Source organism: Antrostomus carolinensis, unplaced genomic scaffold (assembly GCF_000700745.2).
Source record: "Antrostomus carolinensis isolate BGI_N321 unplaced genomic scaffold, ASM70074v2 scaffold3447, whole genome shotgun sequence".
NCBI lineage: Eukaryota > Metazoa > Chordata > Aves > Caprimulgiformes > Caprimulgidae > Antrostomus > Antrostomus carolinensis.
In genome coordinates this window covers 33,568-48,466 of record NW_010325166.1, presented here as the reverse complement: position 1 = coordinate 48,466, position 14,899 = coordinate 33,568, and the positions used below count along the sequence as shown (strand labels likewise).

At 40.8% G+C, this 14,899-nt stretch overlaps 1 protein-coding gene across 1 annotated transcript in view; it reads left to right on the top strand.

The window, feature by feature from the left end:
- The window catches only part of SYTL5 (synaptotagmin like 5), a gene marked incomplete at its 3' end in the record, with an annotated part of 52,587 nt that overhangs the window by 4,870 nt on the left and 32,818 nt on the right, over positions 1-14,899 (top strand). The window contains exon 2 of the mRNA XM_010171115.1: positions 6,399-6,614. Coding sequence (XP_010169417.1) covers positions 6,399-6,614 — 216 coding nt within the window. The remainder of the gene's footprint in view (positions 1-6,398; positions 6,615-14,899) is intronic.

Below are 14,899 nucleotides of genomic sequence, written 5' to 3'. Positions count from 1 at the left end.
AAGAAAGTTCATATCCTGTATATCTGTCCATACATTATTTGCTTGCTTTTACATTTTTTCCATTTTATTTGTTTGATTAAGTGAGCAGAGAAACTGTGGGTTGATTTATTTTATCTGTTCCCTGAAAGTCATCAAAGGCAGCTCTATCATAAAAAACAAGAAAACAAACACTTTTCAGAATTCATGCTGTCAGCAGATCAACTATCATCTGATAAGAATTCAAGATTTTGTATCACATCAGCAGCTGCAATCACCACCACTGGATATTAGCAATAATGCATTTTTATTGTCAAAAGAATATCGATAAGTTTTTCAACATGTTGATTTCTAAGCAAGCTTTTGTTTAAAAATGCACTGCTTATTGGTTTGGGCTGATAGAGATTTCCTTATTTTTAATTGGAACTATTTAAAACACAGACTTTGTGCCCAATTATGCTTCTAATTAAGCAGGAAAGGGTCTGAAAGTTGCAGGGGACAGGGAGAAGGCTGGAATGGAAGGAGTTCAGTGAAGGTTTTGTTTCAACCTTAGACACCTGGATGCAGTCTATAGGACACACTGATAATTGCCAAAAAGATGGCTTCATACTGCCTGTGGAGTTCCTGAAATGCAGTTGGGTCACTGTTGATTTTATTTTTTTAAGTAAAAATGAGCCTTTGGTAGTGATTAGTATTTTAACCCTTTTGAGATTTGAGGATTAACAACATTCATCTTCTGAGTTACCCTGACACTTGGGCAGGCAGTTCTACTGTTTAAAAGCTCACAGTTTTGACAGGAGACCATGAAAAAGATGAGGTAGAGAGAGAACGACCAATAATCAAGTACAGAAATGGTGTTGCAGGTTGGCAAGCAAATTAGGTGGGGTACAGTGAACAGGAAAAACATTGTAATCAAGAAAAGTGGATGGAGGCGGAGGCATGTCAAGCATATCCACCTAAATTTGTCAACAAGGAAGAACAAGTCAGAGATGTGAAGGTTGGGACAGCCTTGCTGCAGTCACCATGGCTGGAGTTCAGGATTTTAAGTGGAGGAAAGAAAGCAAAAAGGATCACAACTCTGAACTTCAAGAGAGCAGATTTTGGGTTGTTGAAGGACTTTCTGGGAAGAGCCTCATGGGAGACTGTACTAGGGAAAATAGAGGTCCAAGAGAGCTGGTCGGAGTGAGGGTTCTTTGCTTCAGTTTTTTTTGTTGTGTTTTGTAGTCATTTTGGGGGGGTTTTTTGGTGGGGAGGCTGGGTAGTGTTTGTTTTTCAGGAATGGTCATGCATCATGACAAGCAGTAAAGCAAGTAAAGGTGGCAGGAGGCCTATGTGGATGAACAAGGAACTCCTGCCAAAATATAGATATAAAAAGGAAACATACAGGAGGTGGAAGTAGGGACAAATGACCTGTCAGTCTAAGCATGCAATTATAGGATTAGGAAAGCTGAAATCCACCTGAAGTTAAATCTGGCAAGGGAAGTGAAATGCAACAAGAAACATTTTACAAGTACACCAGCAGCAAAAGGAAGGCTGTGAAAAGCGTGGGGCTGCTGCTGAATGCAATAGAGGACCTAATGACAAAGCGTTTGGAAAAGGCCAAGGTACACAATGCCTTCTTCACCTCAGTCTCTACTGGTAACATAGGTCTTCAGGAATCCCAGCCCCCTTGACTTCATTGGAAGGGGGCAAGGTAAATTTACGCTCGGTGGTGGAGAATCAGGTTAGGGAATATTTAAACAAACTGGACAAACTGGAGTGGTCCATGAGCCATGGTGAGGACATACCTATGAGTGCTGCAGGATATGGCCAATGTCATTGCAAAGCTACTCTCAATAATCTTTGAATGAATCATGGTGATTGGGAGAGGTGTCTGAGGACTGGAGGAAAGCGAAAGTCATTCCTCTCTTCAGAAAGATCAAGAAGGAAAACCCAGGGAACTACAGGCTGGTCAGCCTCACCTCAATCCCTGGGAAAGTGATGGAGCAACTAATCCTGGAAATGACTTCCAGGCACATGAAGGATAAGGAGGTTTGCAAGAATAGTCAGTATGGATTCACCAAGGGAAAGTCATGTTTGACCAACCTGATAAGCTGCGATGAAATGACTGGTTTGGTAGATAGGGAAAAGCAGTGAATGTTGTTTATTTTGATTTTAGCAAGACATTTGATACCACCAGTTTGTTGCTGAGGATGTTATCAGAGATTAATATGGACTATGTAAAATGACAGTGCAGCAGACTGAACTGGCTGAGCTTCAGGTCTGAGAATGTTGTGATCACTGACAAAGTCGAGCTGGAGGGCAGCAAGCAGCAATGTACCCTATAGGCCAATATTGGGGCCAATGCTGTTAATGATCTTCATTAATGACTTGGATGATGGGACAGAATGCATCCTCAGCAAGTTTGCAGATGATACAAAACTGGGAGGAGTGGTTGGTAGACCACATGAGTGTGCTGAAATTTGAAGAGACCTTGACAGGCTGGAGAAAATGACTGACAGGAAAATGCCTTCCCCTCAACCTCCCCTTTCTCCCCAGGCTCAACTTCACTCCTTTGTTCCTGACTCTTCTATCTCCCTCCCTGCCGGAGAATGGGGAATATGGGTTGTGGTTAGTAACACTTTGCTGCTCCTTTCTCCTCGTGCTTCTACCCTGTTCCAGCATAGAATCTCTCCACAGGGGTATAGTCATTCAGGAGCAGACTGCTCCTGTGTGGGTCCTCCATGGGATGCAGTTTTTGATGGGAGCCTATTCCAGCAGGAGTTCTCCACAGGCTGCAGCTTCCTTCAGGGCATGCTCACCAGCTCCAGCATAGTCTTCCATGGGCTGCAGGGAGATGACCTGCTTCACCATGATCTTCTCTGCAGGCTGTAGGACAGTCTCTGCTCTGGCAGCTGGAGCACATCCTCTTCCTTCTGTTTTACTGGCTTGATGTCTGCAGGGCTGTTTCACATTTTCCTCACTCCTCTCTTGCAGCTTCTGTGCAGCATTTTCCCCTTTTGTTAAATATGTTATCACAGAAATGCCACCAGTATTGCTGATGGGCTCAGCTTTGGCCAGTGGTGGGCCTGTTTTGGAGCCAACTGGAGCCAGCTCTGCCTACAAAGGCACAGCCCCTGATTTCACCTCACAGAGGCCACCCCTGAAGACCCCCAGCTGCCAAAACCTTGCCATGTAAACCCAGTACAGATACAGAGGGAGTTTTGTGTGGGGAAGCTGAGTAAAGCTGAAGCTGTTGTGGTACTTGGATGTAAGCCATAACTGTCACCTCTCTACTGGTAAGTTAGACCAGCTGTTCCTATGACCTAGGAGAACTGAGTAGGAAGAGTGGAGTGGCTGAGGTGCCAAAGAGGCCATATGGAAGCAAGGAGCAGTCCCAGAGCTCCAGCTGGGTGGTGTGTCCTTATCTAGTGTCAGCTCACAGGGAGAAGGTAGAACAGAAACTGGTGGGTGCAGCTGAAGATGGTGATCCAGGTGTCAGGTGCAAACTGGATCTGCCCTTCCTTTTATTTTTCTTGAGTCTACATTTTCCATGCTTGAAGGTCTCCTGATAGCAGTGTTCCCCATTGCAGTTCTGAGCACTGTTCATTGGGTGGACCCAGTGCAGAGGCAGGTGGGTGACTTCAGCAAGCTTCAGGGAGACAAAAAGTAGATGCGAGGGGGCAGAAGTGTGAAGTATTGGCCAGATAAAGAGTTCCTGGTGAAGGAAGATGCTCAGCTGTGACAGTGAGGGCTTTGTGGTGAACCTGGGAAGTGCTACAATGTGTGAAAGAACAATCCAATCTCAACAAATTTCCCTGAAATCAGTTGGTACTAAAAGTGGGTGTACTAAAAGGGCCATGTAGCACAATCATTTGTCTCTAGAAAATTCACACTGTTGAGAGGGGAGACAGTAAATTGTCAAACATTTTGTGAATGTTGTTTGATATTTAGTGAAATGTAAGTGACCATAACCTTGGTGGTAATTAGATGTCTTTACAAGCACTGAAAAGTGTATTTGTTATTCAAGTGAATAGGTGTGATATCTCTTTTAAAATGGTGTGGTCAAGAGTGTCTAGTAGCAGGGAGGGGTTTGCCTTTAGTTCTCAGTCAGAAGCAGCAGATAAATTGACTTTTGCTGTTTGAAGACAGGCTTGTTTAGGAAGTAGATCCAAGGAGGGTGGAGCAAAAGTGGTGATCATTTGCCTTCCCTATGCACAGTGGCAATATTGCAGTGCATTTGGCAGCTGCTGTGTTGTGGGTCACCTGTCTGCATTTGGAACTGACTGATTGACAGAAGAACGAAATGGGCATGGACCTGTAACTAAGTGTATCTCTGCAGGAGGTAGGTAGATGTCAGATGCAAGTGATAAACTGCAAGAACAATTAGCGAAGTACCAAGAAAGCTCATGAAGCCTGGACAGACTTTGGAAGGGTACGGCATGAGAGAAGGTCTGTTTGGATTGAATGTGGAACAAAAAGGGTCCAAAGCAGAATGGAGAAATCACTTTTGGATAGAGACCAGCAGAGGAAAACACTTGACAGAATTTGTGGTTGCTGCCTGGAGGGATTGGACATTGCCTTTTTCAAAAGCTGTCAGAGGTTGAGCATCTGCAGGCCAGGTGGCTGCAGAGCAGCTCTTGTTCATGGGATCCCAGTGGGAAGCAAAATGCTAGTCAACTTTTTAGCAAGGCAGTTATCCACAAATGACCTAAATCTGTCAGAGTTTAGTCTCTGGTGGCCTAAGCAACATTCCTAAGCCTCCTTCACTGGGCTGCAACCTGTGATCTTTTATTAGTTTTATCTTCCTAAAGTGTTTTTCTTCATTACACTTTTACTGATTTTTAGGTGAAGCTGGTAGGCAGCTTTTTAAAATCCCCTTAAGCATCTATGTGTTTGCAGAGATTGTGATTTCAGTGATCTGGAGTGCTTCATGATAGAGATACTCTGGAGGCTCTTGGCTGATGGCAGCACATGAAAGAGGGCATAGGGAAGGGTGAGGGAATGGGGACACAGCAACACCCAGGCTTTTAAAACTGAGAACTTAGCAGGTGCTGAGCTGAGGCCCTGGGGAGGAGGTATTCTGGGGTAGAGTGGAGTGAAGGAAGGGTTTGAAAAGATGGAGGAGCTTAGATAGGAGGGATTTCTGGGAGGCAGTCAGGAAAGAGCCTGGAGAGAGCAGAGCAGCTGTTGGTGGTTTATTGAAAAGATTGAGATAGATGAGAGGATAAGAGGAGTCTGGAGGTTCAGTGGATGGAGCTTCAACTAAGAAGTGGTGGGTGGGCATAACAATTTTGACCACATACAGCACTGCATTAGCAGCTGAGGTCAGTGATTATCGTCTCTATTCAGCAATTGTGAGACCACATCTGGAATACAGTTTCCAGTTTGGGGCTTCTCAGAACAGGAGGGTGCATTGACATACTGGAGTATGTTCAGTGGAGGGCTGTCAGAGTGGTTAGAGGGTTGGAGCACATGACATAAAAGGGAGGCAACTGGGTTTGCTTTTTCTTCAGAAAAGAAGGCAAAGATGAGACATGATTGCTGTCTTCAAGTCCTTACTGTAACGGTATAGAAAAAATGGAGCCAGGCTCCTTTCAGAGGTACACAGTGAAAGGAGAAGAGGCAATGGGAACAGGCTGGAATGTGGGAGATTCTGGTTGGATGTTCCTGATATTCTTTTTCTTCAAATTCATCCTTTTGCTGTTGGAAATATAGTAGTTAGATCTCACTTATGGTTATTTTCTTGTTATGGACCAAATTCATGCACCATGGAAATTTAGGCTTTCAAAATTAGGTCTTAAATGCAAATATTTGTATTCTGTAGAGTCAGTGGCAGAACTGGTAATCTGAAAGTAGCATTATTTAAATTATTTAAACTGACATTATACTTTTCTTTTTATTTTTCCTTTTTTTTTTTTTTTAATTGTGGCATCACAGCATAACACCACTATCTATTTAGATGTTTTGTTTTAGGGGTTTTTTTAGGCTTTAAATAGCCTAGTATGTTGAATAACTCTACACTGGCATAGTATTAAATACGCACAAATTAAAAGGAAGATTTTTGTTTTCTTCTGTGGATACACAGAATAGTCACAGTTTTGAGCTGCTGTCAACCTGGGCTCAGCATGACTTGAATTATTGATGAGGGACAAGCAAAGGTGATTTACCAATTGTCCAGAACTGCTCAGCTGTCTGCAGTTGCTTATACTGATCTACCACAAGATTTTTCTCTGGACTGCATGTCTGAGAGGTGGCGAATAGATTTATTCTTTGTCATATGTGTGTCAAAAAATATAGCAAATATATTTAAAAAATTGTATTGTACTTATTTTTGTCTTGTAGTTTTTAGCTCTAAATCTGAATCAGCTGAAAAGTTCTTACGGATCTCCAAATTTGGAGTTGGATCTCCAAATTAAAAGATTTTCTTTTCTTACTTCTAGGAAATTGAAAAATGAGCTTCTGGAAGTAAGAAGGAAAGGTGGAAACCGTCACTGTCAGCAGGACAACAGCAGGGTCTGCATTCGCTGTCAGAAAAGCCTGGGCTTAATCTTTGACAGAGGAGACCTGTGCCAAACCTGCAAGCTTCGAGTCTGCAATAAGTGTCGTGTCATGGGAACGGATGGGCAGTGGAAGTGCTCAGTCTGTGCCAAGATTGCGTAAGTTGTGCAGCTTTCATAAACACGGTTACAGATTACTGCTGAATGAGTAATTTTGTGCTGGTGTTACTGTTTTACCTCCCCTTAGGACAAAAGCATGTGCATAGCAAGTACACAAGGGAAGAGGCTTATCTGCTGGTTTTATATGCTGCACTGTTTTGCAGTATCTTTTTTTCCAGTACCAAGCCAGTTTCAACTAGGTTCCTCTCTAAAGAAAACTGCAAGCATCAGAGATACTAAGCTCTTGGTGGGAAGTACTCTGAAAATGACAGAAAATTACTTACAAGCCAGTGACAGTCTATTCACATTATGAAGACATAAATGTAAGAATCAAGAAATTTGAAATTAACAAAACAGAATGAAGAACAAGTGAGGTCTGACTGACATGGTAGGTGGATTTGTAAGGAAAGAGATGCAAAAATTGTGAGTTCAAGCACTTCAATCCATGTTTCTGTCCTTGCTTTTTTCTTTGTTTATCTGAACATCTCTGCATTAAAAGAGAAGGGCTGTATTTATAATGTCTTTATTAGTGAGTGTTCCAAAGTAAGTTGTGCTATGGTAGGAGGGAAAATGAAAGGGGATTGATTAATTTTCACTTTTCTCACTGCTGGAATATTGAGCATGGGCAATGGAGAAAGAGAGTAGCAGGTCACAGTGCTGAAAGACAGATACTTGGTATTCTAACACAAGGTATCAACTGAATAAACAAAAACAGGTGTTCAAAGATATTTACTTATATACTGGAAGAATAATTCACTTGATTGGTATGTTAATATAGGATTTTGTAGCTTAACTTAGTAAGATAACCACGAAGAAAAGAAGACATGTATTGGGCAATAAAACTCATATCCTGATGGAAGAACTGGATGGTATAAGAAACAATGTTGTAAACTAGTAATGTTAAAAGAGGAAAGAATCAGGGCAATTTCAGAAGGTGGTTGTTCTGGGGTTTTTGGGGGGCTTTTTGTTGGTTTGTTTTTTGGGGGTGGTTGTTTTTGGTTTTGTTTTCAAACCATCAAACTAATGAGACCAGGAGGATAAGACTTTTTGTAAATCATATCAGAGAGTGAACCCAAATTGCTAGTTACGTCAGACTTTGGCTACCTAGACAGTTACTGAAAAATTATTACAGTAGGACATGGAGTTTTAGGGTTTGTGTCTTATAACTTTAGCTTCAGAAGGTTAACATCTGTTTTTAGCTAGATACCTTAACCTTCTCTGCAACCAGTGGGGCACATTCAGAGGACAACATCTCACCTCTTAAGATGAAACATGTTCAAGTGCTTGATTTTGTGGAATGATTTTAAACTGGTAGGGGCTTGGCTGAGCTCCTTGTGGTTTGCTTCAACCAGTTCCTGAGATAATCTCAGTGCTGTGCCTTTCAGAAATTATGGGGTGCAGGTGAGATGACAGAGTGATGAATGGCAAGCACAATACTACTCTAAAAATGACGAAAGGAAGAACAAGGCATTTGTTGACCCTCTCAAGTTACCTTTAATTTCTCTAAAAATACTGAAACAAATGTTTACTGTGCTGTTTGAAAGCTAAGAGAAGATGACAGGATGATGAGTAAGAGCTGGCTCAAGAACAAATGTCAAAACCAATTTAATTTCCTCCTTTGATAGAGTGACAGACCTCATGCATAGAGGAGGATCTGTTCACGTCTTATAACTTGACTTAAGTGAACCTTTTGATGCTTTCTCTCATGCCATTCTAATAAGCTGATAAAAAAGGGTAAGTATGCCCTGGAATACATGCTGTCAGTGTGGTTGCAGACCTGCCTGGACAATTATAAAGCTCTTTTCTCAGAGTGGTTATAGACATTTCACTGTCCAAAAAAAAAAAAAAAAGGAAAAGGACACACCCCCCCCTCCCCAACCAAAACCCAAAGCAAACAATGGTGTAGAGCAGACTATTTCCTGGATTTTATTAATAGGTATTTTAGTTAAGGACTTCGATGCAGCAGATGAGTTTGCCAGTTACACTGACAGGTGACATAAAACTGAGAGCTGCTGCAGGCGTGCTGAAGGACAGGATTAGGATTCATAATGATGCTTACAATTTAGAGAAGTGGTTTAAAGGAAAGCAGGTGGTGGCTCCCTACGGGCATGTGGAGTTACTACAATTGGGAAAAAATGCAGCTGCAGAAACATATAATGAGGATAAAAACAGCTTATGCAGCTGTTTCTTAAGAAAGGATCTGGTTGTTGTGCTGAATAAAAAGATGAACATGAATCAGCAGTATTTTCCACTGTAGAAAAGTCCAGCATCACACAGGGGACGTACAAGCAGAAGTATGGCCTGTAAAATACATGACACAATCCTGTTTTATACAGAGTGCTCTGCTCAGTTTTGTGCAGCACACTTCATGTGGGCCAGCTGGAGAAAGTTCAGCAGAAAATAATGATCACAAGCCCAGCACATAGTATTTCCAGAGTAATGGAAGGAATCAGAAATGTTTGGTCTAGGCAAAGAGAAAAGTGAAAGTAATTGAGTTTTAAATCTGCAAAAGGCAGCTGCATTGATGAGGCATACAGCCTGTTCTGTGTCCTTACTTTGGATAAGAAAAGTAATGGGATACTTAAATTGCAGTGAAAGGATTTAGGCTAGGTGATATGAATACTGATATAACTTCCAGAGGTTTCAGAACCTTGTTTTAAAAACAGGTTGGATAACCCTCTCTCAGGAATTATGACATCAGTAAAGATGGTCCTGTTTTGGGGCTGAAAGATGAATGAGCTAATTTCTCAAAACCTATGCTGCCCTTGCTTCTTGTGATGGTACTGCGATTCTGTACGCCAAGCAGTGGTCCTAGCAATCATCTTGAAAATGAGTTTTGGTTGAAGCTTGCCTCTAGGTTATTACAAACCATGGTGTAGTTTGCAAAGCACTAAACTTTGCAAGTGCTAAAGTTTTGTCTGTGTTGGGTATCTTTATTAAGTTGAAATCTCTCTCTGTCCTTTCTTTTTTTTCATATGCATATGTTTTTGCAAGACTATAGTGACAGTTAATGATCTGTAAAATGGCTTTTACACTGCTAGAAGTACAGAGAGATTTTATTTTTGTGTGAGCAGTATAGAAATGAAAGTTTGAGATAGGTGTTTCATTTAAATCCTTGTGCATAATTTAAATTCTTCCACTTCTGCTTTCCTCTGTCTCACTTAAGTGAGAAATGCAGGGAAATTAGAATTTTTAGACTTTTAAAATTACATTTGAAGGAGGAGCTGATTAAGTTAATGTGAATAGGGCCTGTGGCAAGATTAAAGGGTAGATGGCAAGAAAAGGAAAATGGGAGTTCAGTGTTAAGAGACAGTTGTGCTTTATGAGTAGCAAACAAAAGGCAGGAGGAGGGGAAAAAAACTTTTAGCTCTGTAGCATTGATCTGCACACAGGGTTTGTGTCTATCAAATTGGATTGTTTCACCATGCTAGTGGCTTTACAGAAACTGTTAGGAAACTTTTTTTTTGCCCTTGTCCTTTTCTTTTAGCAACCCTGAAGAAAGAGACTAGGTTAATGTTGATACCTGTACTGACTCGAGCACCTGCTGTGCTGTTCCATTAGCAGAGCACGATTATACTATAGTTATAATGTATATGTATATTATCATACATACTCTGAGACCCTTAAAAGGCAGGGAGAAGGTTTCGTGGCCTTCATGAACTCCTTCCAGTTTTGGTGCTATACTAGTTCTTGGCTGTTCTGACAGAATTGTCCTCAAGAATGTCTATTAAGTGCTGCTTAATATGGTGGTGATAGTAGCAACCTGTGCAAGTCCTGTTATATAGTCATCTGTTATACCTGCAGAAATATGTTCAGAAGAAAGTTTTTTCAGAACTTGTTGGGAAACCTACTGTATTACATCTGGTGTCAGTGAGGAAGCTCTGATACTGGGTGTTGAGTGTGTTCACTCAGAGGTTGACAAGTACTACAGAAAATACTGTAGAAATCCCTTGAATTACACAGATAATCCTAAATGGTTGCTGAAAAAAATAACTTCTTGTGGCAGTAAAAGAAAATGTAGATAATATCAGCCAACTTCTGCCTGTTGCTTCATTTAATACATTTTGACCTTTCCTTCTGAGCAGGTTGAGTCCTGCTTTTATCCACTCATAGCACAGGAGTTTGGGGTACCTGTAGAACAGCAAAGGGACATTCTGTCACATAGTCTGGGATCAAATGTTATAGTTACTTTAACATTTATGGTGGGTTTATGTCCAGCTACCAAAAAAAAAAAGAAGATGGTGAGAAACTGCAGGTATACTGACTTTGACTTGAGGATCAGGAAATTTCAAGATGCTCATTTTTTAAGGATATGGTAAAACACTGTATTATTTTCTGAATACATCAGAAAAATTACATAGTAATTTTTACATAGTGGCATGATGGTAGCTGTAGGAGTGAGATACCAGTTTGTTTAATAATACAATGTAAATGTTCATCTGTCAACCAGAACATCTTCATCTGTCAACAAGTGAATCTGACTTCTCCAAAATAATCTTTGAAGCATTTCATCTGCCATTTCTCCACAGTCAGACTTGCCTGAAAAACAGCTTATGGTGATTGGGAAGTGCATTATAACACATTACTTACATTCTAAAATACTTTCAAAAAGAGATTTAGCAAATTTGAGGAAAGATATTTGAATATGAATACTGAGAGATTTTCATCAGTATTTTTAAGATTTATATGGATAATTGTCTTACAATTTACAGTCACTGAAAAAGGATATTCCCCTTGAATGTCCATAAAGAGAAAATTACTGTTTTTTTCCCCCCCGTGGAAGTTATTACCAGCTAGAATACAAAGTTGCAAGATAAAGCATTTAAAGGTCAAGAAGGGTTAGAGGTAAGTCTTCTGCCCAGCCCTTAGTTCTGCAGTTACTGAGGGGAGAGAACAAGACAATCTTTATCTATGTGATTCTGCATTTGGTGGTCACATTGTAGTATTTAATGAGGTAAATCAAGCCTGTATGTAGTGATGCACTTGGTGGAAGAGGAAATTCTGCTCTGTTGCTTGCATACAAGGAATTGAAGATCAGGAGCTTTCAAACCTAGGTGCTAAAAGAGAAACTTTCCATTCAGGTTAGTTTTTTTTCCCTGAGTTGTCTTAAAATGTGATGAGCTTCTGTTTAAATTTGGCATCTAAAATGATCAATAGGTTGGGGCAAATCAAGTGTTTCAAGCAGTCTGCTGACAAGCTGATTTTGCATCTTAACGCTGTTTGTATTTCTCATTATGGATGTGTCTAGATACCTGCGAACAATGCCTTTGTTTTGGGTTCTTCAGTGAGATAAAATGCCTAGGTGGGCCAAACTATTACAGCAGAACAAAGCAGTAATAGGAAAGTTATCTTCATCATTTAAATAATCATGTTGTCTTAAAGTACCATGAAAATTCATCATTATCGTAGTAACATTTATTCCTATTAGGAGCATAAAAGTAGAGGCATTTCAAATGTTTTGGTATGCAAATGCTTTTCAGATTTCTTACCATTTCTTTTTATTTCAGTAACTTCAAAGCAAGCTCGCCTTCTTTTAATAGGGTGAAAAATTTATATTTAATAGCCTCACAGCATATTAAAAATGACTCTAGAATTAATTTATGTTATAGAAAATACTCTGTGGAGTTGAATGCTTACAAAGATGAGTGTGTATGTTTTGGTATGTTCATGTATAGGCTGTGTTTTAGCCATCCTTTGGTCTTGCCACTTTTTTCCAAATTTTACTCCTGAGGAGGAAGTTAATTTAACTTGAAGAGCATCAGAGGGAAAGGAAGCTAAACTAAATCTCTCTTCTACAGTGGGTGTGGGTTAGGCTGGATGATCAAATGGATAGTGAAACTGTTTTACCAATGTGGGTTTTTTCCCCCAAAAAAGCTATTAAAAGTAATAATTTCCATCTTAAATGCAGTTTTTATAGTTGGAGAGTTAACCATGAAGTGCATTGCAAAAATGAGAGTGGAAAATAACAAGCTAAATTTTTGGCAGGGATAGGTCACAGATTATGTTCCATTTTTTGAGGTAGCAGTGCATTAGTGAAGTTAATCCATTTAGTAGGAGATCATAGAAGGAGAAGAAGCGTGAAACTGTAACGTACTGCCTCTCGCATGATGATGTGAGTAGGTGGATCAGTAATTAATGTATAAGGACTTTAGCGGATACCTAAAGTATTTGGTACTAAACCTTGCTAGTTGGATGTGTTTTTTCTTTAAAATTTCCCTGTTTTGAGTGTATGAAAGAGCAGTCATGCAAAAATTGCTGCTGTTGCAATTTAAAACACTGTTTTCATTCTTTCAGAAGCTACTGACTTCAGCATCTGTTACACACCTTGGAGGGCCAGTCTACACACTGTTTTGGTAGATCTAACATGCATATTTTTTACTTGGTATGCTATGTGCTAAATAAAGAAAATGAGTGCACACACTGTGATTTTACAGTCAGTGTGGAGCTTGGACCCATTTTAAAAACAGCAAAAAACAAACCTGCAAGCACTGATTTGATGTAATGTTGAGTAAATTCCCCTGTTTCTTTTCCCACTGAAACAATTATTTAGATGGGAAGGGTTCATTTAAGTTCTGTATCGGAAATAGAAGATAGATGCACTATCTCAGTAGGAAAGGCAGTCTCCCTTTGTCGTAAGTATAAGTGCGTGAAAATAACATTAATTATAAGACTGTTTAGGTCTCATTTTTCATTTTTTTAAATTCAGAATGTCAAATGCAATTATGAAATTCAAACTTCAAGTCAGAGACTTGGGCAATCAATTAATCTGAATTCATTTCTATTTATGTGTAGAACAAAAATTGTTTTAATGGGTACTCATGACATGTATGAATGATTAAGACAACACGAACACTAGTCTTTCTGTGAATTGTTCAGTATATGTGAAAAACACATTCAATATTAGTGCACTAGAGCTGCAGATCTCAGGGTCTTTCCCCTTATTTCATTAGAATGTAATATTTTAGTAGAGGTGATTTGTTGGGTAAGGACATTTTCACAAAAGGGGACTGAGAGCTGAAGTCAGGATCCCAAGGCTGAGTAGCACTGATGAGAATAAGGACGAAGTTCCATGTGACTCCCACAATGTCTGACTGTTGATGGCTGCTGTTTTTATCCCTTTTCTGTGGATAACAGGAGTGGCTGGAGAGGTGAAGCACTTGACTAAAACAGGGCAATACTCCCTTTATTTGCTATGTTTCATGCCTCAGTTGAGGGAGTTGTCTGTGTTTTACCTCAGACCTGGTTCTCTTGGTGAAGGCAGAGCAGAATGGGTGTGGGTCTCCTCAAAGTAACCCTGCCAAGGAGTTAGCACCTCACTTTGTGGATCTTACTACTGTGTAATAAGGTTAGCCAGATGAAGAAGATGGGCAGTTCAGTTTACCATTGTTAGCTGAACCGGCTGTTGCACTCCCTTGTCTGCTCAGGCCTGTAGATGGGACTGTTTGCACCATCATCTTTCCTTAGAGATCCAGTTTGTGTTTGCCAGAGCACGCAGCAATGACCCCAAATTTTGTTGGCCAAGCAAGAGAGGATCAGTTGACTAATTAGGGGCTATTTAATGATGGCAGGTCATAGCCTGTGGAGAGAGATTACTAAGAGAATCTTAGTTATAAGATAAGAATCTTAAGATTTCTTATTTACCCTTTGCCAGAAGATACAGGGATCAACTGTTGTTGCCCAAATAGATTAACTTATCTTTTCCCTGAATAGCTCTATGTGACTGCGAGGAAGATGAATGTGGGGTCAGTAGTTACTGTTACAAGGGGATGGCAAGAGGAAGAGGAAGCTTTTCTCCACAGTACTCCTGCTGTGCTCGCTCCCAGGCCTGGCACCAGCCCTTCCCCTCTTGCAGGCTGCTTCGCTCCCAGAGTGAGGAGTAGGAGAGGTTGTTGGGATGGCAGGGGATGAGTGGGCACAGAGAGAGGGAGAACGACGGTGAGCTCTAAGGGTGTAGGTGACCTGAACCACAGTGGAGTGGAGGAGGAGAGGAAGGCCCTCTCCCAGGGATGGATGCTGAGGGAGGACTTCCTCCACCAACAGCAGTACCGCTGAGCCTTCCTTGCACAGCCCAGCAGCCCTCCATCCCCTTCTTTCTGGGCCTCTTCCCACAGCTGCCCCAGCCGTCCTTCCCTTGACTGTAGCTCCTTCCATCTATCCAGTCCCCATGACCCTCTTTGAGCCCATGGTCCTGCCACTGAATCTCCATATCAGATTGTAAGTCTAGTATATGGTAAAACAAGAAGACATACCTGTCTTAGCCACCGTTCCACTAAGGCTGAGGTTCC